At 35.5% G+C, this 26,704-nt stretch overlaps 1 protein-coding gene across 4 annotated transcripts in view; it reads right to left on the reverse strand.

Annotated features, from left to right (window-relative positions):
* LOC123312761 overlaps positions 1–24,500 on the reverse strand; it is a 31,185-nt gene extending 6,685 nt beyond the window's left edge. For 2 of the 4 annotated variants that reach the window (XM_044897231.1, XR_006537676.1), the window contains exon 1: positions 365–24,500. In XM_044897231.1, the coding sequence (XP_044753166.1) occupies positions 365–24,335 (23,971 nt within the window). In that variant the 5' untranslated portion in view covers positions 24,336–24,500. The remainder of the gene's footprint in view (positions 1–364) is intronic. The other 2 variants (XM_044897232.1, XM_044897230.1) reach the window with 2 other exon arrangements.
* Between the last annotated feature and the right edge of the window lie 2,204 nt (positions 24,501–26,704).

A 26,704-nucleotide genomic window follows, 5' to 3' on the forward strand; every position in this document is an offset into this window, starting at 1 on the left:
TTCAATTGTTCAGTTTAATTATATCGAAGAGTTTGGAAATGTTGACTTGATTATTATTATACGCCCCCATAAAATCATTCTAGTTGCGCCACTGAGTGGAATGCTAATCCTGGAGGGATATTTGCTTCGGATTTTAAAAAGAAATTCCGCATATGAGCATAGGTCTGCTACTGCTTAATTTCTGAGATTCAGGATTGAAATCCAACAAAAAAATATTTGTGCGACTATTTGTTTTTTTTATTTTCGAAAAAGCTGAGTTCACACGAAAATTAGGATGAACCCAGTGTAATTATTGTTGATTTCCGATTTCCGATTTTTCAACGACCTTGAAATAAAAAACAAATCATTTATAATTTTCACTTACCAGTGGAATCTGTCGTTTGGACTGGAGGCGAGCCATCGCTGTGTACACTGGATACTTTTCCACTCCCTTCTTTTGAAATCTCTTCGAATACGGGATTTTTCGAAGAATGGTCTTGATATTCTTCCTTCTGAGATCGTTCTTCGATGGAAGTAAACATTCTCCTCCTTTCAAGGTTCTCCATTCGTTCATTCTTGTCCAATTTAACATTTTCTTTATTTTCTTTTGTTATCATGTACCCTTCTTTCATTATGTAAACTTGTCTATCAGGACTTTCTTCACGCTTCCTGATTTCTTGGAAAATGGTTTTAGTCGGCGATAAAGGTTTCACAACTCTATGTATCACAGTTTCCGTATTTTCGACCTCTCTCTGGTCCATTTGCTCCAAAGTAGGAGCCGATGGTAGAAGGCCAATTCCTTCTTTAATGAAATCTTCACTCCCAATTTTTCTTGTTACGAGTTGTTGTTCTAATGCCACATTTGGTTGGCTGTTGTATTTGTTCTCGGATTGCGGAATAATCTCCCCTGATTTAGGACTAATTTCCTGTTCTTGTTCGCTTTTTAATATATTCGAAAATTCTTTCTGGTTCAACAGAAACTCTTGTGTTTTCAGTTTAGCGAAAGCATACTTTTTCCTTTCTTCCTCTGGTAAACCTTTCACTTGATTATAGTACAAGTTTCTTGATAAGATATCCTCTCTTCCAACTGCACCAATAACCTCTCCATGTGTTGCTACTGTTAATTTTTCAGAAGACCCCTTGTCAAGATTATCATTTTGAGAGACTAAATCACTGGATTTGCTGGATTCACTGTCTTTTTGATCTGAAATTTTTCTCGAATCATCACCTGTATTTTTCAGTGTTTCTTCATTCACTGACGAGTGGGGTTTGTGCTTTCTGTAAGTTGCAGGACTGGATTCTAACTCCCTGATTATGATATCTTCCTTTTTAGTTGGAGTCCCCATTTCATCTTGAGGCTTGGTGGATGGCAACATTGTTGGTTTAGAAGAATGTTTTTTGTGAGAATCTCCGGTAACTAGAGATTTAATTTTCGAAATTACTCCTCTTTTAGATTTTTTTTGTTTCTGAATTTCTTTACATGTATTATCTGACTGCACTCTTTCTGAGTTGTGGTAATCTTGATGATCTTTCAAGAAGTTCTTTGTTATTTCTTTGATCTCTCCTTCTTTCATTGTTGATGGCATTTTCAGGTACTCATCATTCGAATTGTTGCTTTTTGGAATTTTCACATTTTCCTCATGCTTTTCGACAGATATTTCTGGTTTTCGTACATTGCTTGAGTGATAACTTGTTGATCTTAACACCGGTGAAGGCTCAATTTTCGATGAAGCACTACCTTCTTCCCTTTGGAATTTTTCTTCAATAATATTTTGTGTCGCATTTTTCGTGATGTATTTGGATGATTCCTTCTGCAAATTGTCATGGAAACTTTTTTGGTCTTCCAAAAACAGTTGAGTTTTATGCAAGATGACTTCATGATCTATTTTTTCATTTTCAAGTTGAGAAGATAATTTTCTTGCAGAAGATTCTGGTTTCTGCATTCTGTGTTGAACTTTACTGTGAGATTTCCCAATTTTTTTTTGAACTATATGACTTTTACCGGGGTCCGGAACAGGTTTGAATTTGAGGTAATGTTTCCATATTTCATTTTCTGAATTTATGTGATTCCTTTGGATATTCAAGAAGTTCTTAGTTTGTTCTATCGTGATCAAATGATTAGTAGATGAATCTTCATTGCTGCCTCCTTGTTTATGATTAATGTGAGAATCAGTCTCCTTCAATGTAATATTTTCCGTCTTAGATATCTTCTTAGCAGGAGAAGATCTCAGAGGTTTCTGACTCTTCGTTGATGATTCGGGACATCCATCTACAGACAACTTTCCTGGATAGCAGAAAGTGGAGTCCTTTTTTAGTGTTGAATATGAATGAGATGCAACCTGGTCCGAAGACGCTTCAACAGAATCTTCGCCTTTGAGGTGATTTCTTGATAGCTCTTCTTTTTCCAATTGTTTCATGTCGAATTTTTTACAGGCGACCCCTTCCAAGTCGTTGTAACATTTTTGACTTATCAGAAATTCCGAGGTTTGTTTTCTGAGATTTGCATTTTCGATTTCATGTTTTCTATCAGATGCAATAATTTCCTGTGATTGCCCAACTAGAGATTTCAGTTTTGACATGAGCTTCGTTTTCATTTTAGCCTCTTTCGTCGAAGATTTCAGATCATTCGTGTATGGCTTATTCTGTTTGGAAATGTAATTGATGTGGTTACTCCTCTCCTTGTTGTGGTAAGCTTGATGATCGTCTAGGAATAACATCAAATTTCTTCGCTCTTCAATGAATGCTTTCCTAGCAGAGGGGGTTTGTTGGGATATTACCGGTGACTTGGTGACATTTTCTTTTGTTCTCTGAATTGTTTTTGGCTCGCTAAGAGCACCTTGCGTTTCCTTATCGTTGGCGAAATTTTGGATTTTACTCCATTGTTGTTTTTGATGGATTTTGTGATCTTCGATAAATTTTTCAGTTTCTTCGATGAGGAAACGTTCTTTGTTCTGCTTGAATATTTCAGCGGAATCAATGTATATGGCTTTAACTTTTTTCGCAACTTGTTTACGAGGGGCAGCTCGTGGTTTACCGGCTTCAATTGGTACCTCAGGAACAGAGGGTGTTTCGATATGGTGGCAAGTATCGCTGGGATCTTTTTGGTGTTCCACGATACTCAGTGTTTCTGGGTGATCAGTATACGAAAATGTCACCTTCTTTTTCAGCCGGGGAGCTGGATTTAAATCTGCTGATAATGGATTACCTTCCTGGTATTCAGGAGGCTCTATATGAAAGAGCTCTTCTGAATTCGAGCTCTGAATAGGTTTTTCCTTTAGATGGCCGGCTTCTTTCGTTTCACAATCGATATCGTAGTAGAATATTGCAGTTTGATCAGATTTATTAGGTGAAATGACATCTTTGATTTTGGATATGATGTTTTTGCGTGGTTGTGAAGGATGTTCATTATCTGCAGATTTCAAATTTTTGAATGAATCTGCCTCTTCATCACATGGACTTTCTGCCATTGAAGGAGTTGTATTTTTATTTATTTGTTTGTTGGGACCTTCTTGATGATCTCTGAATAGAATATCAGTGTTTTGACTAATTGGTTTTGTTGGCTTAGACTTTGATGAGAGAGATTTGGTTGATTTGATGTTTTGATCACTGAGCCACACTACATCCATGGATTCTTCACTAAAATCGTGATGTTTTCTAATGTCATCAAGGAATTCAGAAGTTTGTTTTCGAAGGAATGCATTACTTTCATCTTCGGCTTGTTTTTTAGATGATCCACTAACAAATGATCTTAGTTTGGAGAAAGTATTCTTTTTCGATTTTTCTTCTTTTTCAGGTGATTTTTCGATCCTCTTTGGTGCAGAAGTTTGTTGTTCCGTAGTTTCAACAGTGATTTTCTGCTTTTCGACATCGAATGGGACAATTGTTTTAGTGAAGTCAACCTCCTCTTTATGAATAAGATATTGATGTTTCTTCAAAAATTCATCGGATTGTTCCCTAATCATTTTGTTATTAATTGTTTCAGATGGAGGTATTGTTTTCTTGGGCTGTTGTGGTGACATTAAATTCTTCACTTTGGTAATTATGTTTTCCTTCTTCTTGGCAGGTCTGGATGAGAGCCAAATCATGTGTTCAGGTTTTGCCATGATTTCAAAGAAGACATTATCTTCATTTCTTTGTTTATTATGATAATCTTGATGGTCCTTAAGGAAAATGTCCGTATTTTGCCTGAGCAATCTCATCTCTTCTTTCTGTTGTTCAGTTAGAACAATTGGTTTCACCACATCAGATTTGGATTTTTGGGAAATCGTTGGTTTGAGATTTTGTTGACTTAGCCATACCACTTTGAATTTATCCGAAACTTCTTTGTGTTTATCGTGATGTTTTCTCATGTCATCAAGGAACTCAGAAGTTCGTTTTCGAAGGAGTGCATTACTTTCATCTTCGGCTTGTTTTTTAGATGATCCACTAACAAATGATCTTAGTTTGGAGAAAGTATTCTTTCTCGATTTTTCTTCTTTTTCAGGTGATTTTTCGATCCTCTTTGGTGCAGAAGTTTGTTGTTCCGTAGTTTCAACAGTGATTTTCTGCTTTTCGACATCGAATGGGACAATTGTTTTAGTGAAGTCAACCTCCTCTTTATGAATGAGATATTGATGTTTCTTCAAAAATTCATCGGATTGTTCCCTAATCATTTTGTTATTAATTGTTTCAGATGGAGGTATTGTTTTCTTCGGCTGTTGTGGTGACATTAAATTCTTCACTTTGGTAATTATGTTTTCCTTCTTCTTGGCAGGTCTGGATGAGAGCCAAATCATGTGTTCAGGTTTTCCCATGATTTCAAAGAAGACATTATCTTCATTTCTTTGTTTATTATGGTAATCTTGATGGTCCTTAAGGAAAATGTCCGTATTTTGCCTGAGCAACCTCATTTCTTCTTTCTGTTGTTCAGTTAGAACAATTGGTTTCACCACATCATATTTGGATTTTTGGGAAATCGTTGGTTTGAGATTTTGTTGACTTAGCCATACCACTTTGAATTTATCCGAAACTTCTTTGTGTTTATCGTGATGTTTTCTCATGTCATCAAGGAACTCAGAAGTTTGTTTTCGAAGGAGTGCATTACTTTCATCTTCGGCTTGTTTTTTAGATGATCCACTAACAAATGATCTTAGTTTGGAGAAAGTATTCTTTTTCGATTTTTCTTCTTTTTCAGGTGATTTTTCGATCCTCTTTGGTGCAGAAGTTTGTTGTTCCGTAGTTTCAACAGTGATTTTCTGCTTTTCGACATCGAATGGGACAATTGTTTTAGTGAAGTCAACCTCCTCTTTATGAATGAGATATTGATGTTTCTTCAAAAATTCATCGGATTGTTCCCTAATCATTTTGTTATTAATTGTTTCAGATGGAGGTATTGTTTTCTTCGGCTGTTGTGGTGACATTAAATTCTTCACTTTGGTAATTATGTTTTCCTTCTTCTTGGCAGGTCTGGATGAGAGCCAAATCATGTGTTCAGGTTTTCCCATGATTTCAAAGAAGACATTATCTTCATTTCTTTGTTTATTATGGTAATCTTGATGGTCCTTAAGGAAAATGTCCGTATTTTGCCTGAGCAACCTCATTTCTTCTTTCTGTTGTTCAGTTAGAACAATTGGTTTCACCACATCAGATTTGGATTTTTGGGAAATCGTTGGTTTGAGATTTTGTTGACTTAGCCATACCACTATGAATTTATCCGAAACTTCTTTGTGTTTATCGTGATGTTTTCTCATGTCATGAAGGAACTCAGAAGTTTGTTTTCGAAGGAGTGCATTACTTTCATCTTCGGCTTGTTTTTTAGATGATCCACTAACAAATGATCTTAGTTTGGAGAAAGTATTCTTTTTCGATTTTTCTTCTTTTTCAGGTGATTTTTCGATCCTCTTTGGTGCAGAAGTTTGTTGTTCCGTAGTTTCAACAGTGATTTTCTGCTTTTCGACATCGAATGGGACAATTGTTTTAGTGAAGTCAACCTCCTCTTTATGAATGAGATATTGATGTTTCTTCAAAAATTCATCGGATTGTTCCCTAATCATTTTGTTATTAATTGTTTCAGATGAAGGTATTGTTTTCTTCGGCTGTTGTGGTGACATTAAATTCTTCACTTTGGTAATTATGTTTTCCTTCTTCTTGGCAGGTCTGGATGAGAGCCAAATCATGTGTTCAGGTTTTCCCATGATTTCAAAGAAGACATTATCTTCATTTCTTTGTTTATTATGGTAATCTTGATGGTCCTTAAGGAAAATGTCCGTATTTTTCCTGAGCAATCTCATCTCTTCTTTCTGTTGTTCAGTTAGAACAATTGGTTTTACCATATCAGATTTAGATTTTTGGGAAATCGTTGGTTTGAGATTTTGTTGACTTAGCCATACCACTTTGAATTTATCCGAGACTTCTTTGTGTTTATCGTGATGTTTTCTCATGTCATCAAGGAACTCAGAAGTTTGTTTTCGAAGGAGTGCATTACTTTCATCTTCGGCTTGTTTTTTAGATGATCCACTAACAAATGATCTTAGTTTGGAGAAAGTATTCTTTTTCGATTTTTCTTCTTTTTCAGGTGATTTTTCGATCCTCTTTGGTGCAGAAGTTTGTTGTTCCGTAGTTTCAACAGTGATTTTCTGCTTTTCGACATCAAAGGGGACAATTTTTTTAGTGAAGTCAACCTCCTCTCTATGAATGAGATATTGATGTTTTTTCAAAAATTCATCGGATTGTTCCCTAATCATTTTGTTATTAATTGTTTCAGATGGAGGTATTGTTTTCTTCGGCTGTTGTGGTGACATTAAATTTTTCACTTTGGTAATTATGTTTTCCTTCTTCTTGGCAGGTCTGGATGAGAGCCAAATCATGTTTTCAGGTTTTCCCATGTTTTCAAAGAAGACATTATCTTCATTTCTTTGTTTATTATGGTAATCTTGATGGTCCTTAAGGAAAATGTCCGTATTTTGCCTGAGCAATCTCATCTCTTCTTTCTGTTGTTCAGTTAGAACAATTGGTTTCACCACATCAGATTTGGATTTTTGGGAAATCGTTGGTTTGAGATTTTGTTGACTTAGCCATACCACTTTGAATTTATCCGAAACTTCTTTGTGTTTATCGTGATGTTTTCTCATGTCATCAAGGAACTCAGAAGTTCGTTTTCGAAGGAGTGCATTACTTTCATCTTCGGCTTGTTTTTTAGATGATCCACTAACAAATGATCTTAGTTTGGAGAAAGTATTCTTTCTCGATTTTTCTTCTTTTTCAGGTGATTTTTCGATCCTCTTTGGTGCAGAAGTTTGTTGTTCCGTAGTTTCAACAGTGATTTTCTGCTTTTCGACATCGAATGGGACAATTGTTTTAGTGAAGTCAACCTCCTCTTTATGAATGAGATATTGATGTTTCTTCAAAAATTCATCGGATTGTTCCCTGATCATTTTGTTATTAATTGTTTCAGATGGAGGTATTGTTTTCTTCGGCTGTTGTGGTGACATTAAATTCTTCACTTTGGTAATTATGTTTTCCTTCTTCTTGGCAGGTCTGGATGAGAGCCAAATCATGTGTTCAGGTTTTCCCATGATTTCAAAGAAGACATTATCTTCATTTCTTTGTTTATTATGGTAATCTTGATGGTCCTTAAGGAAAATGTCCGTATTTTTCCTGAGCAATCTCATCTCTTCTTTCTGTTGTTCAGTTAGAACAATTGGTTTTACCATATCAGATTTAGATTTTTGGGAAATCGTTGGTTTGAGATTTTGTTGACTTAGCCATACCACTTTGAATTTATCCGAGACTTCTTTGTGTTTATCGTGATGTTTTCTCATGTCATCAAGGAACTCAGAAGTTTGTTTTCGAAGGAGTGCATTACTTTCATCTTCGGCTTGTTTTTTAGATGATCCACTAACAAATGATCTTAGTTTGGAGAAAGTATTCTTTTTCGATTTTTCTTCTTTTTCAGGTGATTTTTCGATCCTCTTTGGTGCAGAAGTTTGTTGTTCCGTAGTTTCAACAGTGATTTTCTGCTTTTCGACATCAAAGGGGACAATTTTTTTAGTGAAGTCAACCTCCTCTCTATGAATGAGATATTGATGTTTTTTCAAAAATTCATCGGATTGTTCCCTAATCATTTTGTTATTAATTGTTTCAGATGGAGGTATTGTTTTCTTCGGCTGTTGTGGTGACATTAAATTTTTCACTTTGGTAATTATGTTTTCCTTCTTCTTGGCAGGTCTGGATGAGAGCCAAATCATGTGTTCAGGTTTTCCCATGATTTCAAAGAAGACATTATCTTCATTTCTTTGTTTATTATGGTAATCTTGATGGTCCTTAAGGAAAATGTCCGTATTTTTCCTGAGCAATCTCATCTCTTCTTTCTGTTGTTCAGTTAGAACAATTGGTTTTACCATATCAGATTTAGATTTTTGGGAAATCGTTGGTTTGAGATTTTGTTGACTTAGCCATACCACTTTGAATTTATCCGAGACTTCTTTGTGTTTATCGTGATGTTTTCTCATGTCATCAAGGAACTCAGAAGTTTGTTTTCGAAGGAGTGCATTACTTTCATCTTCGGCTTGTTTTTTAGATGATCCACTAACAAATGATCTTAGTTTGGAGAAAGTATTCTTTTTCGATTTTTCTTCTTTTTCAGGTGATTTTTCGATCCTCTTTGGTGCAGAAGTTTGTTGTTCCGTAGTTTCAACAGTGATTTTCTGCTTTTCGACATCAAAGGGGACAATTTTTTTAGTGAAGTCAACCTCCTCTCTATGAATGAGATATTGATGTTTTTTCAAAAATTCATCGGATTGTTCCCTAATCATTTTGTTATTAATTGTTTCAGATGGAGGTATTGTTTTCTTCGGCTGTTGTGGTGACATTAAATTTTTCACTTTGGTAATTATGTTTTCCTTCTTCTTGGCAGGTCTGGATGAGAGCCAAATCATGTTTTCAGGTTTTCCCATGTTTTCAAAGAAGACATTATCTTCATTTCTTTGTTTATTATGGTAATCTTGATGGTCCTTAAGGAAAATGTCCGTATTTTGCCTGAGCAATCTCATCTCTTCTTTCTGTTGTTCAGTTAGAACAATTGGTTTCACCACATCAGATTTGGATTTTTGGGAAATCGTTGGTTTGAGATTTTGTTGACTTAGCCATACCACTTTGAATTTATCCGAAACTTCTTTGTGTTTATCGTGATGTTTTCTCATGTCATCAAGGAACTCAGAAGTTCGTTTTCGAAGGAGTGCATTACTTTCATCTTCGGCTTGTTTTTTAGATGATCCACTAACAAATGATCTTAGTTTGGAGAAAGTATTCTTTCTCGATTTTTCTTCTTTTTCAGGTGATTTTTCGATCCTCTTTGGTGCAGAAGTTTGTTGTTCCGTAGTTTCAACAGTGATTTTCTGCTTTTCGACATCGAATGGGACAATTGTTTTAGTGAAGTCAACCTCCTCTTTATGAATGAGATATTGATGTTTCTTCAAAAATTCATCGGATTGTTCCCTGATCATTTTGTTATTAATTGTTTCAGATGGAGGTATTGTTTTCTTCGGCTGTTGTGGTGACATTAAATTCTTCACTTTGGTAATTATGTTTTCCTTCTTCTTGGCAGGTCTGGATGAGAGCCAAATCATGTGTTCAGGTTTTCCCATGATTTCAAAGAAGACATTATCTTCATTTCTTTGTTTATTATGGTAATCTTGATGGTCCTTAAGGAAAATGTCCGTATTTTTCCTGAGCAATCTCATCTCTTCTTTCTGTTGTTCAGTTAGAACAATTGGTTTTACCATATCAGATTTAGATTTTTGGGAAATCGTTGGTTTGAGATTTTGTTGACTTAGCCATACCACTTTGAATTTATCCGAGACTTCTTTGTGTTTATCGTGATGTTTTCTCATGTCATCAAGGAACTCAGAAGTTTGTTTTCGAAGGAGTGCATTACTTTCATCTTCGGCTTGTTTTTTAGATGATCCACTAACAAATGATCTTAGTTTGGAGAAAGTATTCTTTTTCGATTTTTCTTCTTTTTCAGGTGATTTTTCGATCCTCTTTGGTGCAGAAGTTTGTTGTTCCGTAGTTTCAACAGTGATTTTCTGCTTTTCGACATCAAAGGGGACAATTTTTTTAGTGAAGTCAACCTCCTCTCTATGAATGAGATATTGATGTTTTTTCAAAAATTCATCGGATTGTTCCCTAATCATTTTGTTATTAATTGTTTCAGATGGAGGTATTGTTTTCTTCGGCTGTTGTGGTGACATTAAATTTTTCACTTTGGTAATTATGTTTTCCTTCTTCTTGGCAGGTCTGGATGAGAGCCAAATCATGTTTTCAGGTTTTCCCATGTTTTCAAAGAAGACATTATCTTCATTTCTTTGTTTATTATGGTAATCTTGATGGTCCTTAAGGAAAATGTCCGTATTTTGCCTGAGCAATCTCATCTCTTCTTTCTGTTGTTCAGTTAGAACAATTGGTTTCACCACATCAGATTTGGATTTTTGGGAAATCGTTGGTTTGAGATTTTGTTGACTTAGCCATACCACTTTGAATTTATCCGAAACTTCTTTGTGTTTATCGTGATGTTTTCTCATGTCATCAAGGAACTCAGAAGTTTGTTTTCGAAGGAGTGCATTACTTTCATCTTCGGCTTGTTTTTTAGATGATCCACTAACAAATGATCTTAGTTTGGAGAAAGTATTCTTTTTCGATTTTTCTTCTTTTTCAGGTGATTTTTCGATCCTCTTTGGTGCAGAAGTTTGTTGTTCCGTAGTTTCAACAGTGATTTTCTGCTTTTCGACATCAAAGGGGACAATTTTTTTAGTGAAGTCAACCTCCTCTCTATGAATGAGATATTGATGTTTTTTCAAAAATTCATCGGATTGTTCCCTAATCATTTTGTTATTAATTGTTTCAGATGGAGGTATTGTTTTCTTCGGCTGTTGTGGTGACATTAAATTTTTCACTTTGGTAATTATGTTTTCCTTCTTCTTGGCAGGTCTGGATGAGAGCCAAATCATGTTTTCAGGTTTTCCCATGTTTTCAAAGAAGACATTATCTTCATTTCTTTGTTTATTATGGTAATCTTGATGGTCCTTAAGGAAAATGTCTGTATTTTTCCTGATCAATCTCAACTGTTCTTTCTGTTGTTCAGTTAGAACAATTGGCTTTATCATATCAGATTTAGATTTTTGAGAAATCGTTGGTTTGAGATTTTGTTGACTTAGCCATACCACTTTGAATTTATCCGAGACTTCTTTGTGTTTATCGTGATGTTTTCTCATGTCATCAAGGAACTCAGAAGTTTGTTTTCGAAGGAGTGCATTACTTTCATCTTCTGCTTGTTTTTTAGATGATCCACTAACAAATGATCTCAGTTTGGAGAAAGTATTCTTTTTCGATTTTTCTTCTTTTTCAGGTGATTTTTCGATCCTCTTTGGTGCAGAAGTTTGTTGTTCCGTAGTTTCAACAGTGATTTTCTGCTTTTCGACATCAAAGGGGACAATTTTTTTAGTGAAGTCAACCTCCTCTCTATGAATGAGATATTGATGTTTTTTCAAAAATTCATCGGATTGTTCCCTAATCATTTTGTTATTAATTGTTTCAGATGGAGGTATTGTTTTCTTCGGCTGTTGTGGTGACATTAAATTTTTCACTTTGGTAATTATGTTTTCCTTCTTCTTGGCAGGTCTGGATGAGAGCCAAATCATGTTTTCAGGTTTTCCCATGTTTTCAAAGAAGACATTATCTTCATTTCTTTGTTTATTATGGTAATCTTGATGGTCCTTGAGGAAAATGTCTGTATTTTGCCTGATCAATCTCAACTGTTCTTTCTGTTGTTCAGTTAGAACAATTGGCTTTATCATATCAGATTTAGATTTTTGAGAAATCGTTGGTTTGAGATTTTGTTGACTTAGCCATACCACTTTGAATTTATCCGAGACTTCTTTGTGTTTATCGTGATGTTTTCTCATGTCATCAAGGAACTCAGAAGTTTGTTTTCGAAGGAGTGCATTACTTTCATCTTCTGCTTGTTTTTTAGATGATCCACTAACAAATGATCTCAGTTTGGAGAAAGTATTCTTTTTCGATTTTTCAGGTGATTTTTCGATCCTCTTTGGTGCAGAAGTTTGTTGTTCCGTAGTTTCAACAGTGATTTTCTGCTTTTCGACATCAAAGGGGACAATTTTTTTAGTGAAGTCAACCTCCTCTCTATGAATGAGATATTGATGTTTTTTCAAAAATTCATCGGATTGTTCCCTAATCATTTTGTTATTAATTGTTTCAGATGGAGGTATTGTTTTCTTCGGCTGTTGTGGTGACATTAAATTTTTCACTTTGGTAATTATGTTTTCCTTCTTCTTGGCAGGTCTGGATGAGAGCCAAATCATGTTTTCAGGTTTTCCCATGTTTTCAAAGAAGACATTATCTTCATTTCTTTGTTTATTATGGTAATCTTGATGGTCCTTAAGGAAAATGTCTGTATTTTTCCTGATCAATCTCAACTGTTCTTTCTGTTGTTCAGTTAGAACAATTGGCTTTATCACATCAGATTTAGATTTTTGAGAAATCGTTGGTTTGAGATTTTGTTGACTTAGCCATACCACTTTGAATTTATCCGAGACTTCTTTGTGTTTATCGTGATGTTTTCTCATGTCATCAAGGAACTCAGAAGTTTGTTTTCGAAGGAGTGCATTACTTTCATCTTCTGCTTGTTTTTTAGATGATCCACTAACAAATGATCTCAGTTTGGAGAAAGTATTCTTTTTCGATTTTTCTTCTTTTTCAGGTGATTTTTCGATCCTCTTTGGTGCAGAAGTTTGTTGTTCCGTAGTTTCAACAGTGATTTTCTGCTTTTCGACATCAAAGGGGACAATTTTTTTAGTGAAGTCAACCTCCTCTCTATGAATGAGATATTGATGTTTTTTCAAAAATTCATCGGATTGTTCCCTAATCATTTTGTTATTAATTGTTTCAGATGGAGGTATTGTTTTCTTCGGCTGTTGTGGTGACATTAAATTTTTCACTTTGGTAATTATGTTTTCCTTCTTCTTGGCAGGTCTGGATGAGAGCCAAATCATGTTTTCAGGTTTTCCCATGTTTTCAAAGAAGACATTATCTTCATTTCTTTGTTTATTATGGTAATCTTGATGGTCCTTGAGGAAAATGTCTGTATTTTGCCTGATCAATCTCAACTGTTCTTTCTGTTGTTCAGTTAGAACAATTGGTTTTATCATATCAGATTTAGATTTTTGAGAAATCGTTGGTTTGAGATTTTGTTGACTTAGCCATACCACTTTGAATTTATCCGAGACTTCTTTGTGTTTATCGTGATGTTTTCTCATGTCATCAAGGAACTCAGAAGTTTGTTTTCGAAGGAGTGCATTACTTTCATCTTCGGCTTGTTTTTTAGATGATCCACTAACAAATGATCTTAGTTTGGAGAAAGTATTCTTTTTCGATTTTTCTTCTTTTTCAGGTGATTTTTCGATCCTCTTTGGTGCAGAAGTTTGTTGTTCCGTAGTTTCAACAGTGATTTTCTGCTTTTCGACATCGAATGGGACAATTGTTTTAGTGAAGTCAACCTCCTCTTTATGAATGAGATATTGATGTTTCTTCAAAAATTCATCGGATTGTTCCCTAATCATTTTGTTATTAATTGTTTCAGATGGAGGTATTGTTTTCTTCGGCTGTTGTGGTGACATTAAATTCTTCACTTTGGTAATTATGTTTTCCTTCTTCTTGGCAGGTCTGGATGAGAGCCAAATCATGTGTTCAGGTTTTCCCATGATTTCAAAGAAGACATTATCTTCATTTCTTTGTTTATTATGGTAATCTTGATGGTCCTTAAGGAAAATGTCCGTATTTTGCCTGAGCAACCTCATTTCTTCTTTCTGTTGTTCAGTTAGAACAATTGGTTTCACCACATCATATTTGGATTTTTGGGAAATCGTTGGTTTGAGATTTTGTTGACTTAGCCATACCACTTTGAATTTATCCGAAACTTCTTTGTGTTTATCGTGATGTTTTCTCATGTCATCAAGGAACTCAGAAGTTTGTTTTCGAAGGAGTGCATTACTTTCATCTTCGGCTTGTTTTTTAGATGATCCACTAACAAATGATCTTAGTTTGGAGAAAGTATTCTTTTTCGATTTTTCTTCTTTTTCAGGTGATTTTTCGATCCTCTTTGGTGCAGAAGTTTGTTGTTCCGTAGTTTCAACAGTGATTTTCTGCTTTTCGACATCGAATGGGACAATTGTTTTAGTGAAGTCAACCTCCTCTTTATGAATGAGATATTGATGTTTCTTCAAAAATTCATCGGATTGTTCCCTAATCATTTTGTTATTAATTGTTTCAGATGGAGGTATTGTTTTCTTCGGCTGTTGTGGTGACATTAAATTCTTCACTTTGGTAATTATGTTTTCCTTCTTCTTGGCAGGTCTGGATGAGAGCCAAATCATGTGTTCAGGTTTTCCCATGATTTCAAAGAAGACATTATCTTCATTTCTTTGTTTATTATGGTAATCTTGATGGTCCTTAAGGAAAATGTCCGTATTTTGCCTGAGCAACCTCATTTCTTCTTTCTGTTGTTCAGTTAGAACAATTGGTTTCACCACATCAGATTTGGATTTTTGGGAAATCGTTGGTTTGAGATTTTGTTGACTTAGCCATACCACTTTGAATTTATCCGAAACTTCTTTGTGTTTATCGTGATGTTTTCTCATGTCATGAAGGAACTCAGAAGTTTGTTTTCGAAGGAGTGCATTACTTTCATCTTCGGCTTGTTTTTTAGATGATCCACTAACAAATGATCTTAGTTTGGAGAAAGTATTCTTTTTCGATTTTTCTTCTTTTTCAGGTGATTTTTCGATCCTCTTTGGTGCAGAAGTTTGTTGTTCCGTAGTTTCAACAGTGATTTTCTGCTTTTCGACATCGAATGGGACAATTGTTTTAGTGAAGTCAACCTCCTCTTTATGAATGAGATATTGATGTTTCTTCAAAAATTCATCGGATTGTTCCCTAATCATTTTGTTATTAATTGTTTCAGATGAAGGTATTGTTTTCTTCGGCTGTTGTGGTGACATTAAATTCTTCACTTTGGTAATTATGTTTTCCTTCTTCTTGGCAGGTCTGGATGAGAGCCAAATCATGTGTTCAGGTTTTCCCATGATTTCAAAGAAGACATTATCTTCATTTCTTTGTTTATTATGGTAATCTTGATGGTCCTTAAGGAAAATGTCCGTATTTTTCCTGAGCAATCTCATCTCTTCTTTCTGTTGTTCAGTTAGAACAATTGGTTTTACCATATCAGATTTAGATTTTTGGGAAATCGTTGGTTTGAGATTTTGTTGACTTAGCCATACCACTTTGAATTTATCCGAGACTTCTTTGTGTTTATCGTGATGTTTTCTCATGTCATCAAGGAACTCAGAAGTTTGTTTTCGAAGGAGTGCATTACTTTCATCTTCGGCTTGTTTTTTAGATGATCCACTAACAAATGATCTTAGTTTGGAGAAAGTATTCTTTTTCGATTTTTCTTCTTTTTCAGGTGATTTTTCGATCCTCTTTGGTGCAGAAGTTTGTTGTTCCGTAGTTTCAACAGTGATTTTCTGCTTTTCGACATCAAAGGGGACAATTTTTTTAGTGAAGTCAACCTCCTCTCTATGAATGAGATATTGATGTTTTTTCAAAAATTCATCGGATTGTTCCCTAATCATTTTGTTATTAATTGTTTCAGATGGAGGTATTGTTTTCTTCGGCTGTTGTGGTGACATTAAATTTTTCACTTTGGTAATTATGTTTTCCTTCTTCTTGGCAGGTCTGGATGAGAGCCAAATCATGTTTTCAGGTTTTCCCATGTTTTCAAAGAAGACATTATCTTCATTTCTTTGTTTATTATGGTAATCTTGATGGTCCTTAAGGAAAATGTCCGTATTTTGCCTGAGCAATCTCATCTCTTCTTTCTGTTGTTCAGTTAGAACAATTGGTTTCACCACATCAGATTTGGATTTTTGGGAAATCGTTGGTTTGAGATTTTGTTGACTTAGCCATACCACTTTGAATTTATCCGAAACTTCTTTGTGTTTATCGTGATGTTTTCTCATGTCATCAAGGAACTCAGAAGTTCGTTTTCGAAGGAGTGCATTACTTTCATCTTCGGCTTGTTTTTTAGATGATCCACTAACAAATGATCTTAGTTTGGAGAAAGTATTCTTTCTCGATTTTTCTTCTTTTTCAGGTGATTTTTCGATCCTCTTTGGTGCAGAAGTTTGTTGTTCCGTAGTTTCAACAGTGATTTTCTGCTTTTCGACATCGAATGGGACAATTGTTTTAGTGAAGTCAACCTCCTCTTTATGAATGAGATATTGATGTTTCTTCAAAAATTCATCGGATTGTTCCCTGATCATTTTGTTATTAATTGTTTCAGATGGAGGTATTGTTTTCTTCGGCTGTTGTGGTGACATTAAATTCTTCACTTTGGTAATTATGTTTTCCTTCTTCTTGGCAGGTCTGGATGAGAGCCAAATCATGTGTTCAGGTTTTCCCATGATTTCAAAGAAGACATTATCTTCATTTCTTTGTTTATTATGGTAATCTTGATGGTCCTTAAGGAAAATGTCCGTATTTTTCCTGAGCAATCTCATCTCTTCTTTCTGTTGTTCAGTTAGAACAATTGGTTTTACCATATCAGATTTAGATTTTTGGGAAATCGTTGGTTTGAGATTTTGTTGACTTAGCCATACCACTTTGAATTTATCCGAGACTTCTTTGTGTTTATCGTGATGTTTTCTCATGTCATCAAGGAACTCAGAAGTTTGTTTTCGAAGGAGTGCATTACTTTCATCTTCGGCTTGTTTTTTAGATGATCCACTAACAAATGATCTTAGTTTGGAGAAAGTATTCTTTTTCGATTTTTCTTCTTTTTCAGGTGATTTTTCGATCCTCTTTGGTGCAGAAGTTTGTTGTTCCGTAGTTTCAACAGTGATTTTCTGCTTTTCGACATCAAAGGGGACAATTTTTTTAGTGAAGTCAACCTCCTCTCTATGAATGAGATATTGATGTTTTTTCAAAAATTCATCGGATTGTTCCCTAATCATTTTGTTATTAATTGTTTCAGATGGAGGTATTGTTTTCTTCGGCTGTTGTGGTGACATTAAATTTTTCACTTTGGTAATTATGTTTTCCTTCTTCTTGGCAGGTCTGGATGAGAGCCAAATCATGTTTTCAGGTTTTCCCATGTTTTCAAAGAAGACATTATCTTCATTTCTTTGTTTATTATGGTAATCTTGATGGTCCTTAAGGAAAATGTCCGTATTTTGCCTGAGCAATCTCATCTCTTCTTTCTGTTGTTCAGTTAGAACAATTGGTTTCACCACATCAGATTTGGATTTTTGGGAAATCGTTGGTTTGAGATTTTGTTGACTTAGCCATACCACTTTGAATTTATCCGAAACTTCTTTGTGTTTATCGTGATGTTTTCTCATGTCATCAAGGAACTCAGAAGTTTGTTTTCGAAGGAGTGCATTACTTTCATCTTCGGCTTGTTTTTTAGATGATCCACTAACAAATGATCTTAGTTTGGAGAAAGTATTCTTTTTCGATTTTTCTTCTTTTTCAGGTGATTTTTCGATCCTCTTTGGTGCAGAAGTTTGTTGTTCCGTAGTTTCAACAGTGATTTTCTGCTTTTCGACATCAAAGGGGACAATTTTTTTAGTGAAGTCAACCTCCTCTCTATGAATGAGATATTGATGTTTTTTCAAAAATTCATCGGATTGTTCCCTAATCATTTTGTTATTAATTGTTTCAGATGGAGGTATTGTTTTCTTCGGCTGTTGTGGTGACATTAAATTTTTCACTTTGGTAATTATGTTTTCCTTCTTCTTGGCAGGTCTGGATGAGAGCCAAATCATGTTTTCAGGTTTTCCCATGTTTTCAAAGAAGACATTATCTTCATTTCTTTGTTTATTATGGTAATCTTGATGGTCCTTAAGGAAAATGTCTGTATTTTTCCTGATCAATCTCAACTGTTCTTTCTGTTGTTCAGTTAGAACAATTGGCTTTATCATATCAGATTTAGATTTTTGAGAAATCGTTGGTTTGAGATTTTGTTGACTTAGCCATACCACTTTGAATTTATCCGAGACTTCTTTGTGTTTATCGTGATGTTTTCTCATGTCATCAAGGAACTCAGAAGTTTGTTTTCGAAGGAGTGCATTACTTTCATCTTCTGCTTGTTTTTTAGATGATCCACTAACAAATGATCTCAGTTTGGAGAAAGTATTCTTTTTCGATTTTTCTTCTTTTTCAGGTGATTTTTCGATCCTCTTTGGTGCAGAAGTTTGTTGTTCCGTAGTTTCAACAGTGATTTTCTGCTTTTCGACATCAAAGGGGACAATTTTTTTAGTGAAGTCAACCTCCTCTCTATGAATGAGATATTGATGTTTTTTCAAAAATTCATCGGATTGTTCCCTAATCATTTTGTTATTAATTGTTTCAGATGGAGGTATTGTTTTCTTCGGCTGTTGTGGTGACATTAAATTTTTCACTTTGGTAATTATGTTTTCCTTCTTCTTGGCAGGTCTGGATGAGAGCCAAATCATGTTTTCAGGTTTTCCCATGTTTTCAAAGAAGACATTATCTTCATTTCTTTGTTTATTATGGTAATCTTGATGGTCCTTGAGGAAAATGTCTGTATTTTGCCTGATCAATCTCAACTGTTCTTTCTGTTGTTCAGTTAGAACAATTGGCTTTATCATATCAGATTTAGATTTTTGAGAAATCGTTGGTTTGAGATTTTGTTGACTTAGCCATACCACTTTGAATTTATCCGAGACTTCTTTGTGTTTATCGTGATGTTTTCTCATGTCATCAAGGAACTCAGAAGTTTGTTTTCGAAGGAGTGCATTACTTTCATCTTCTGCTTGTTTTTTAGATGATCCACTAACAAATGATCTCAGTTTGGAGAAAGTATTCTTTTTCGATTTTTCAGGTGATTTTTCGATCCTCTTTGGTGCAGAAGTTTGTTGTTCCGTAGTTTCAACAGTGATTTTCTGCTTTTCGACATCAAAGGGGACAATTTTTTTAGTGAAGTCAACCTCCTCTCTATGAATGAGATATTGATGTTTTTTCAAAAATTCATCGGATTGTTCCCTAATCATTTTGTTATTAATTGTTTCAGATGGAGGTATTGTTTTCTTCGGCTGTTGTGGTGACATTAAATTCTTCACTTTGGTAATTATGTTTTCCTTTTTCTTGGCAGGTCTGGATGAGAGCCAAATCATGTTTTCAGGTTTTCCCATGTTTTCAAAGAAGACATTATCTTCATTTCTTTGTTTATTATGGTAATCTTGATGGTCCTTGAGGAAAATGTCTGTATTTTGCCTGATCAATCTCAACTGTTCTTTCTGTTGTTCAGTTAGAACAATTGGTTTTATCATATCAGATTTAGATTTTTGAGAAATCGTTGGTTTGAGATTTTGTTGACTTAGCCATACCACTTTGAATTTATCCGAGACTTCTTTGTGTTTATCGTGATGTTTTCTCATGTCATCAAGGAACTCAGAAGTTTGTTTTCGAAGGAGTGCATTACTTTCATCTTCTGCTTGTTTTTTAGATGATCCACTAACAAAAGATCTTAATTTGGAGAAAGTATTCTTTTTAGATTTTTCTTCTTTTTCAGGTGATTTTTCGATCCTCTTTGGTGCAGAAGTTTGTTGTTCCGTAGTTTCAACAGTGATTTTCTGCTTTTCGACATCAAAGGGGACAATTTTTTTAGTGAAGTCAACCTCCTCTCTATGAATGAGATATTGATGTTTTTTCAAAAATTCATCGGATTGTTCCCTAATCATTTTGTTATTAATTGTTTCAGATGGAGGTATTGTTTTCTTCGGCTGTTGTGGTGACATTAAATTCTTCACTTTGGTAATTATGTTTTCCTTTTTCTTGGCAGGTCTGGATGAGAGCCAAATCATGTTTTCAGGTTTTCCCATGTTTTCAAAGAAGACATTATCTTCATTTCTTTGTTTATTATGGTAATCTTGATGGTCCTTGAGGAAAATGTCTGTATTTTGCCTGATCAATCTCAACTGTTCTTTCTGTTGTTCAGTTAGAACAATTGGTTTTATCATATCAGATTTAGATTTTTGAGAAATCGTTGGTTTGAGATTTTGTTGACTTAGCCATACCACTTTGAATTTATCCGAGACTTCTTTGTGTTTATCGTGATGTTTTCTCATGTCATCAAGGAACTCAGAAGTTTGTTTTCGAAGGAGTGCATTACTTTCATCTTCTGCTTGTTTTTTAGATGATCCACTAACAAAAGATCTTAATTTGGAGAAAGTATTCTTTTTAGATTTTTCTTCTTTTTTAGGCGATTTTTCGATCCTCTTCGGCGCGGAGGTTTGTTGTTCCGTAGTTTCAACAGTGATCTTCCCTTTGTCGACATTTGATCGATCAATTCTTTCAGTGAAGTCAACCTCCTCTGTATGAATGAGGTATTGATGTTTCTCCAGAAATTCATGGGTTTGTTTTTTTATGGAAGATAAATCATCAGTAGGTAATTTCCTGTTCGTCAGTTGTGATGGTATGGAAGTTTTCACTTCAGTAGTTGTGTATTCGGTCTTCTTCGTAGGTCTAGAGGAGAGCCAAATGAGGTTTTCTGGTTTTGCAACTTTTTTCAAGAAGAAATTATCTTCATTCCTTTGTTTATTATGATAATCCTGATGTTCTTTGAGGAAAATGTCAGTGTTTCGCTTGTTCAATCTCATCTGTTCTTCTTCACTTAGAACAACTGGTTTTATCATTTCAGATTGAGATTTTCGAGTTGTCGTTGGCTTGAAGTTCTCTTCACCTAGCTTCACCGCTGTGTACTTTTCTGAAGACTCCTTATGTTTTTCTTGATGTTTTCCTTTATCACCAGATAATTTACTAGGGGACTGGCGAAGGAGTTCGATGTTTTGTCCTGTTGCCGTCTTCGACGGTCTTCCAACTTTATTTTTTTCGTTGTCGGCTTCGTCTGCTTTGTGGCCAGTTTTTTGTACAGAAGACTGTGGTCTACTAACAGCCATCGGTTTATTCATTTCAGGACTAGATTTTGGTAATGTTGTCGTTTTTGGTCTTGTTTCTTTCATTGTTGACTTTTCTGTCTCCGTTGGTGCAGAAGATTGTTTCACTTCTACCTGAGTAAGATCCATACCGAGGCTTAGGGGTACTTCATGAATATGATACTGGTTTGGAATAGCTTCAGTGGTAGTATGTTTTATCGATTCTTGATTGGAAGTAAGTGACCCACCACTGATTTGATTCGTTCCAGAAATGGATATATTTTCGTAAATATGTTCTTTCGCAAGTGGTTTATCTTCCTTAGTTCTAGTGGTCTTCGATTCATGGGAGATTATTTTATTGGTGGATTTTTGATGTACTCTGTGTGTCGTTACTTTCTGAATTATTTTTGTTTCCTTCACAAAACTATTATGGATGATTTTTCGAGAAGAATTTTCAGTTGTGTCTATGTTAGTTGAATTTTCTACCCTTTTCTGGTTCTCCCTATAGTTTTCGGAAAAAGTTTCAAGTACTGCCTCATTTTTGCCATCTTTATTTATTGATTTCAACTGAACAGTTTTCAGAACTTCTGAGGAACTTCCTTGTTTGGATTTCATTTCTTTATCTTTCGGATAATTATCATCACTTTTGTTATTGATGAAAATCAGTGTTTTGTCTATGGCGTTTGGTTCTTTATCTATGTCATGATATCTTTTAATATCGTGTAAAAATAGTCTCGTTTGGTTTTTGATGTGTTCGGGATCATCCAATATATTGTTTAGATCTTTAGGTTTCTTGGATTTCTCTGTGTTGATGTTATACTTTTCATTCGGTATCGACGTTTTTTGTTTCTTCTTATCCATTTGTTTCGAAGCTTTTACGCCATCTTCTTCAATTTCTATGGATTTGACTGAAGTTGGAGATTGTGGTGAATCCATTTCAATATTTACTATTGCATTATCCCGTTGGCTGTTAGGTATTTCGAGTACATTTTGGTGGATATCAGCTGAAGGTTCCTGTAAGCCATGATTATCACCTTTGAGATCCGTCTTGGTTTTATCTGGGCTGCTTTTCTGTACAAAGTTTCTGATTTTCGAAACTAGTTTTTGCGCTGGTGAGAGAGTTCTACTTCTCCTTTTCTCTTTGTCGTCTCTGTTTCTCTCCTGCTTTCTCCTTCTACCACTGGGTGGTTTACCAGCTAAACTGTTATTACTGTCCTGATAAAGAACGTTTTCAGTGGATATGAACTTTTTTGTTCTAGTCTTTATGGTACCATCCTTAGTTGTGTTTTCTAATGCAGAAAAACTTCTACTATATTTCCCATCGGTTATTGGTGTCCCATTATAATAAAATCGTTCGTGTTCCAAAAAATAATGCACTGGATCAGTAAGACGTGAAATATTTTCGCGAGATCTAGTTTTGCGTCTGTTGCCTATGCCTACCATACTTTTGAGGCGATCAGAAAAGGTTTTATGACCTGTGGGCGATTTTTTGCTATCTAAACTCTTGCTTCGAGTTTTGAGCATGAGAAGGTCTTCAGATTTACTTCTTTGATGCAACGAAGATTGCGTTTTGTTCGGTTTTTGCCGTTTTTTCAGCGTGGCGCTTTTTTCAGCAGTTTCTTTTTTCATCGACTTTTCTATTTCTTTCACAGCTTCTTGTCTTGACTCATGTACTTTGAATGATTTTCCAGCATCCAAAGAAATACTCCTTTCGTTTTTCATGATTTTTTCAGGATTTCTCAGGGTAATTGGTTGGTAATAACTCTCATCTTTTGAAAAAATACGGAACGCTTGTGTCTGTAAACTATAATAGTATTGTTCATTTCTCAGGAACTCTTGGGTAATTTCTTTGAAGTAATTCGATTTTTCTTTAGATTTTTCATGTCTTCCGAAGAACAAGTGTTTTATTTTGATGAATAATGTCTCTTTTTTTTCTTTCACGGGGTTAATATGATGTTTTCTCAAATGAATCACGAAAAAGTATCTCTGTTGATCTTCATACACCTTCATTTTGTTCAAGAAATGATTCGTATTTTCTCGTAAACGTTTTTCTTCTTCGTTAGATGATTTTGATGGTACATTCGGATGATTTTCAGTAGTTAAAATCTGTAATTCCTTCATTTTTGAATCTGGTTCATTTTTCTCAGTTGGGGAGCATTTCACTGTATTGAAATCCTCAAATTCCTCTTTCACCGAAGACCGTTGATTCGAATTTGCACTCTTCAAACCAACTAAATGTTTAATTTTGCTTTTATTGCCATTTTCTGATGTGTCCCTAGCGGAGTCGTATGCGATGAGTTTAATTTTTTCAAGGAGTGGATTTTGAAAATCGCCGTTTTTGATATAGAATAGTTTGTAAGCTTCGAATTCGAAATTGTTGTATTTTTTCTCATTTCTCAAGAATGCTTTCGTGCTATCAACAAGAGTTTCAGAATTATCCTCGACATTTTTGTAGAATTTTGTCGGATTTTCAGGGGAGATCCCGATCATACTTTTTATTTTGGAATATATTCCTCTTTTGGGAGTTTGTGGGCCTTTCTTAGATTTTTCAGAAGAAGTCAAATTGTCGACATATTTCTTTATGTAAGCGTTCTTCTTATATTGCTCGGATAACATTTTTTGTTCCGCATCATTGTAATCTCTGTTGTTCGCCAAGAACTTTTCGGTTTCCCTTTTTAAATGTTCATAATTTTGTTTTTCGCTGTTCGTTACTGTTCTGTTGGTGCTGTGTTTCCCTGAGTGTTCTCCATGGCCTTCAGGACTGTTGACAACATAAACGTTTTTGTGGTGTTTTTTATGGGGTTTTTCGATAGGCACATCGGTACTCTTCAATTTCAAAACATTGTTTGGTTCGATGACTTCTTTGATTTCATATTGGTTTGTTTTGATTTCGGAGTTTAAATTCTGGATGAAAATTTCGTAGGCGATTTGTTCGAGTTCTTCGTATTGCCTTAGCTTCTTCACGAAATCCTCGGTTTTAGCTCTCAGAACTAAATAGCTTTGATGTTCAGAATTACTGTCGTTTTTCTCCGATAATTTAGATTTCACGTACCTTTGTTTCGGTGAGTCTTTCTTCCTGGAGGCCAATTGGGATTTCAGCTGGTATTTCACTCCCTCCTGGTTCATTTTGTTAGCAGAAATCCTCTCGTGAGACAGGAACATCGTAGTGTAGTCCTGGAGAAGACGATTCAAATAGTTGTGGTTCTCGTGAGGGCTTTTATGGATCAAGATGCGAAAATCGGTCACGTATCTATCGATTTCACACCGTCTCTTCTCTTCGAGTAAAAATTCACGCGTGAAATTCTTCAGTATCTCGTTACGAGTAGGCACTTTTTCCTTGGAACGCATTTTGTCACTATCACCGTTCAGTTTGACACAAGAAACGCAAAATACGAGTTTGAAGACGAAGATGCACCTTCACTCACACTTGTTTCGCACAGAGAGTTCGCTCACAACGATGCGGAACATTAATTGGTACACAAGGAGGCTCGCTATTGAAATGAAATCTATTTTCTCAGCGATCACTTATTTCCTTCGTTTATGTTTTGCTCGCGGAGTGATGTCATGGATTGGTCATAAATTCTCGTACATGGAGGACATTTGCATTCAAAACCGGAACGAGGTGAAGTATTTATATGGATAACAAATCTGATGATTGTACAGGGGAGGTGAGGATGCTTACCTTTCAATTTGGGATCACATAGAACGATTGCGTGTTTTATTGAGGTGATGAGGTAACGAGAACAACAATTTATTGAAAAATTCTGCCTTGTTAATCCATATACAGACTGAGTAAAAAGTTACGTGCAATATTCATATATCTTCGGTCAGTGGCATTTCAACCACTAGGCCATCCCAGGCCTTAAAGGCGCAAATTACAGAACAAAAGTATTTTATATTAAAAAAAAAAGATATGAACCTATACAAATAAGGAAATCATTGAAGTTTTTCATTTTTTGCATTCTTTTCAGTAGTACGAGGATGTATTGAAAAATTCTTAGCCTACTATAGAACCACACAAAATTTCAATGTCAAAATATTTTAATACTCATATTCTCCTCCCGATTGGATACATTTATTACAGCGAATCTGCAACGTGTCAAGACCTTTCAAAAAAAAGTTTCGTCTTGCTCTGCAAACTAGACCTCCACACCTTTTATTACCTCTTCGTTGGAAGAAAATTTACGATCTTTTAAACTTTTTTCAGTTGATTAAAGAGATGATAGTCGAATGGAGCCAAATCTGGTGAATAAGGAGGGTGTTCTAGGAATTCAAACCAATCAAACCCCAAATCACGAATTTTTTGCATGGCAACATGATTTGTGTGCAGGGGCGTTATTCTGCAAAAAACAAACACCTTTGGATAGCTTTCCGCGTCTTTTCTCTTCAATTTTTTTCCGTATAGTAGTCAGTAATGTCGAATAGTAATCTCAGGCTATTGTTCTACCCTTATCCAAGAAATCAATCATGATTACTCCATGACAATCCCAAAAAACTGAAGCAAGAACTTTTCCAGCTGATTTTTGGACACAAGAACTTCTTAGTTCTTGGAGAACCAGAGTGTCGCCATTCCATCTATTGTTGCTTTGTTTCTGGATCGTAGAAATGAACGTAAGTCTCACGTATAGTAACAATTCGCTTTAAGAAGTCTACATCGTTTTCAAATCGAGCACAGATCGAACGCGATGCTTCTACCCTTGCACGCTTTTGGTCAACATTCAAACATTTGGGGATCCATTTTGCAGCAATTTTTCTCATGTCCAAATTGACGTGAACGCGTTCGTATGAAATATTCAGTGCTTCAGATGTCCGTTTTAGCCCAATTCGACGGTCTGATCAAATCATGTCATGAACTGCATCGATATTTTCGGGGACTGACACAGAAACTAGCCTTCCTGATCGGTCATCATCTTCTTCTTCTTCTTCTTCTTCCTTCTATCGTTTAGGCGATTCGCCTGTTTCCTTTCGTCGATTCTCCGCCTATACTGTCAAATTGTCGCTCCATCGTTTTCGAGGACGTCCTAAACTCCTGCGACCTAGTGGAGATTTGTCGCGTGCAATTCGGACCATTCTACTCTCGTCCATTCTACCGATGTGCGCGTTCCATTCCCTTTTTCGGCCTAGTACCCACTGATTAACATTTTCCACTCTGCAAGTTTTTCTTATGTCCTCACTTCTCTCCCTATCCAGTAGTGTTTTTCCAGCTATCCTGCGAAGTACTCTCATTTCGGTGGTCTCCAGTAGTTGTCTAGTCCTCGCTGTGTCAGGTCGAGTTTCAGCGGTGTATGTCATAGTTGGTCTTACTACTGCCTTGTATATTCTGGATTTTGTTTGTATGGTTATGTTTTTATTTCGCCATACTGTGTCATTCAAACATCCCGCTACTCTTGTTGCCCTCGTAGTTTGCTCCCTCACCTCCTCTTCAACATCACCACAGCCAGAGATGTCTATTCCCAAGTACTTGAACTTCATTTCTTGTTGGATAACTTTGCCTTCAACTTCCAGTTTGCACCTCAGTGGAGTTTTTGATGTTGTCATACACTTCGTTTTCTGGGTTGATATTATCATATTGAAGGATTTGGCAATACAGTTGAATCGATGTAATAACCGCTGCAGGTCGTCTTCACTCTCTGCCACCAGTACAGCGTCGTCGGCATAGCACAGAATTGCTATTTCACGATTGCCCATTCTGTAACCCTTCAGTGCACGTACACTCC

The sequence above is a fragment of the Coccinella septempunctata genome, chromosome 5 (genome assembly GCF_907165205.1).
Source record: "Coccinella septempunctata chromosome 5, icCocSept1.1, whole genome shotgun sequence".
In the NCBI taxonomy this organism is placed as follows: domain Eukaryota; kingdom Metazoa; phylum Arthropoda; class Insecta; order Coleoptera; family Coccinellidae; genus Coccinella; species Coccinella septempunctata.